This window comes from Pyricularia grisea, chromosome VII, assembly GCF_004355905.1.
Source record: "Pyricularia grisea strain NI907 chromosome VII, whole genome shotgun sequence".
Classification (NCBI taxonomy): domain Eukaryota; kingdom Fungi; phylum Ascomycota; class Sordariomycetes; order Magnaporthales; family Pyriculariaceae; genus Pyricularia; species Pyricularia grisea.
In genome coordinates this window covers 2,882,764-2,886,601 of record NC_044975.1, presented here as the reverse complement: position 1 = coordinate 2,886,601, position 3,838 = coordinate 2,882,764, and the positions used below count along the sequence as shown (strand labels likewise).

Here is a 3,838-nt window from a genome sequence, read left to right as displayed (position 1 = left end):
CAAAAGGACAAAGACTTCATATATAACGATTGAAAATCGTCGGAGGGCTTGAAGCCTAGAGAGGTACACTGCAGGAGCACAAATCAAAACGCCGCGCCAATACAATATTGGTTTAGATCGGTTGGGTAAAATGAGCAGAATCAGTAGTAACTTTCCCAGTCTCGTTTTCTAAAAACTATTTTTAATCATGTGGATAAATTTTATAACACGACTTTGAGATCTTCGTCGGCGTATGCCGGTTTGCTAATTACTAATTATAGTGGGCTAGCGGCTATATTAGAATTCATCGACTGGGATATTCCCTCCATCAATTATCCCTCTTATAAGTAGACTGCTCTTCCGCAACATACTTGAACTGTGGTTATTTCTCGTGTCTTTTGCAATGTTTCTGAAAATATTCCTCACTCACTTATAATATTCCTCGCTCTAGCAACTCTTTTGTTTTACCTATAATCATGTATCCCCATTTCCTTCTTGCTTCCGCCCTCTTATTGAGCAACTCTTTTACCATGGCACAGTGGTTATATCGCTCCGATTCCCGGGATCCTGACGTGATAAGGGAATGCGGAGGCTTCAAAATAGGCTGCCCGCGATATATACCTCACGGCTTCGAGCCTTTCCATTATATGCAAAACAATCTAAATGACCCTTGGGGAGCAACATGGGACAGCGTGGCGGTCGCGGGAGAATACCTATGCAGATACGCTCCCTTTCATCATGGGTGGATGTATGCGCTTAAGGTAAAGCGCTCTGATGTCCCCCCGAGAATCGACTGGAAGAGCCAGCCCGACATATCAAAACACACCTGGGAGATGGTCAGTGTATTTCAACGTTCAGGACGCGTTGATGAGCAACAACAGGACCCCAGCATCGGAAATTGGATCGAAAACCCCGATCACCGCCCTGTACGCTAGCTATCGCTGGGCAAAAGTGGAAATCAACTCGTTTAAAGGGAAGAACACTTAGAATGGTTGATGACGACGAACAAAAGCCATGCTATTGAGCTTTGTGCTCTGGCATATCTCGCCGGCCAACATGCCCCTCCTGCCTCCCTCCTCGCGCCGTTGAGCGCGGAGGGTCTTCGCAATCAAACCATCCTAATGCCCAGCATCCGGGGGCTAAACCCTCGCTACCGCCGTCATTGTACCAAAGTAGTATTCACGCGGTCCGAAGATTTTGCTACATGGAAGAGGGGTTGTGATTTGGGAAAATCAGAATTGTTTGGAGAAAGTGGGACCTCCTGTATACTAGATGGACACCTTGGAAAATTGCGGGTAAAGGACCACCAGGAAGATTCAAGTGCTATAGAAGCATGAACACAAGATTGGAAATGAATCAAAAATTAATGCTGCACTAAAGTGCAGTTGCAGTTAATAACATGAGAAAATATACTCTGTAATGTATTTGGCGCCACGCTGCTTCGTATGGGTTGGTCTTGGTACTGAGTGTGCACGGATTTAGTGAAGGTTAGGCATGAAGCACCACTTGGTGACAATGAAACAAAGCCAACCAACCACAAAGTCAATCTTTCCAAATAAACATGAACGTTAAATAATGAATGCTATGATATAATTTTCGAGTCTCAGATCCAGTAGAGGGGTGTTGATTCCATAAAAAAAAGAGAAATGGAACGGTTCATTCGATGTAAGCTCCCAGGAGTGGCAACGATAAATGATTTGGACAGACACTTAAACTGCATCAATGTTTGCGAAATTGAAACATATATGCCCCGAGGGCGCGGGAGGGAGCCCGAGAAGACACAACAGCCACCTCCTACTTGCTCAGCCTTTATTTAGATGGGTCTCTCCGTCTATAGATTCCTGATCTGATCGGTGAAAAGTTCCGACGACTAGACGAGATGCCACATCATATAAACCTTTTGCCACATGGGAGAAGGGCTGGTCCAGGGAAGAAATCGCGAGCCGGGTTATTAAATTCGGGGCTTGAGCGTTGAGTTAATCGATCATGGGGATAAAGATCGTCTTGTAGATAGGAATAGAATGATCGCTGCGATCGGTGAAAAAATATAACAAATTAAACGGTATTTTCATGCATAATAATTATTTATTTGTAACAATTTACAATCCAATAAAGATTTATTGTATTTTTTACTACGTGTTTTAAAATCACGTGATCTTACACGTAATCTACCCACTTATATATTTGCCCATAAATAAACACCGATTATTTTTGAATTAATAATAAATATACGCACCCTTTTTAAATTGGTAAATGATTATCTATTAAAAAAATAAATAAAATATAACAATTAAAAAAACGCGCAATTATCCAATATTGTAAATAAATATATAATATACGCCGTCCCCGGCGTAGGTGAAAATATTTTATTATTTTTTAATAATAATATTGGAATAAATATTTATACGTTTAATTTATTAATTGAATAATAAGTCACGGGTTTGGCCGCGCGGTCCAATTATACGTGATTTATTTATTTTAATCATGGTGTAAAACGGAAAAAAACATTTAAAAACTTTTTTTAAGCTGTTAAACAAAATATATATAATATATTTACGTTATTTTATAAAAGCTTTTATTAATCGATTAATATAACCAAAAGCCTTTTAATATTAATCAATATTATTTAAATAATATTAAAAAGCAAAATAAAAAATAAAAGGTTAATACCGTCATTTTACGAATGTTTAAAGCCAATAAAATATTTTACGTTTAATATTAAAAAAACCGTTATAATCCGTTAAAACCTTTAAATTAGGCGTATAATGTTATTTACGGACGTTACGTGAAAAAAATAATAACTGTTTTGGCAAATTATTTTATAAATTAAAAAAAATAAGCGTAATAACCGGACTACCGGTTAATAATAAACGTTATAATAAAAAACGAATTAATTTTAATATAATACTGTTAAATTTAACGTTTTTTTATTTTTAAAAAAATAAATTAACGTAAAAGTTTGGAAGGATTCTTTTGACGAATTTTAAAAATTTAACGAATTTAACCCGATAAAAAACGGAAAAAACATTATTAATTATATATAAGAAGAATTTCGAAAAATAAATATATGACCATTTGGATTTTTATAATATATTAATTTAAAAAGCTTTTAAAAATTGTTTAAAATTATATAACGTTATTGTATTTAGAAAGTTAAACGGAGAAAAGTAAATAATTGGTAAAAAGGTCGGAATTAAATTAGGATTTCTTTTTAAAGTTAATAAATATAAATCAAATTATAAAACTTTGAGTTAGCGAATAATAAAAATAAAATCGGTGAAACGATGTTCGACAGGCAATAAAAGTTTAAAATTTTTGTTTGCGGTAAAATTGCCCCCGTACGCGGTAATGATTAATATATTTTCAATCGTAATTTGCTAACAAGTAAAAGTTTAATCGAAAATTATCAAGTTTCAAACGTATTAAAAAATTATTGCGACAAAGTTTTTAAAAATAATCGTAATGGAAATTAAGGCCGGTACGCGGTTAGTTTTATATTTTTTAAACGTAATATTTAAAAAGAATAATTCGTACGTTTTAAATTCGTTTTCAAATAACAAACCAGTTTTTTAAAGGCTGTAAGTAAATACGTTAAAACAGCATTGCGGGCTTAAAAACGAGGGTCGGATTGAATAATCCGAAAGAAAAATTGTTAAAACGTTAAAATTACAAGAAAAACTTTAAATTATCGAACGTATATTAATTTATAAAAAAAACCATATTTATATTTGGTATAACGGTTAAAAGACGAGATAAAACTAAAATAAACGCCGTTACGGCCAACGAAAACTTGTTTATTAACGAAGTATAAATTAAACTACCCAAAATAGGGTATAAATCGTAAAATTAAAAAAAAATA

General features: G+C 34.4%; 1 protein-coding gene across 1 annotated transcript; it reads left to right on the top strand.

Annotated features, from left to right (window-relative positions):
* Nucleotides 1-455: 455 nt before the first annotated feature.
* PgNI_10846 (uncharacterized protein) lies at nt 456-914 on the top strand (the record flags this gene model as incomplete). The annotated part of the gene is made up of 1 exon (XM_031130820.1): nt 456-914. The coding sequence occupies one exon, from the start codon at nt 456-458 to the stop codon at nt 912-914; it is 459 nt and encodes a 152-aa protein (XP_030979615.1).
* Between the last annotated feature and the right edge of the window lie 2,924 nt (nt 915-3,838).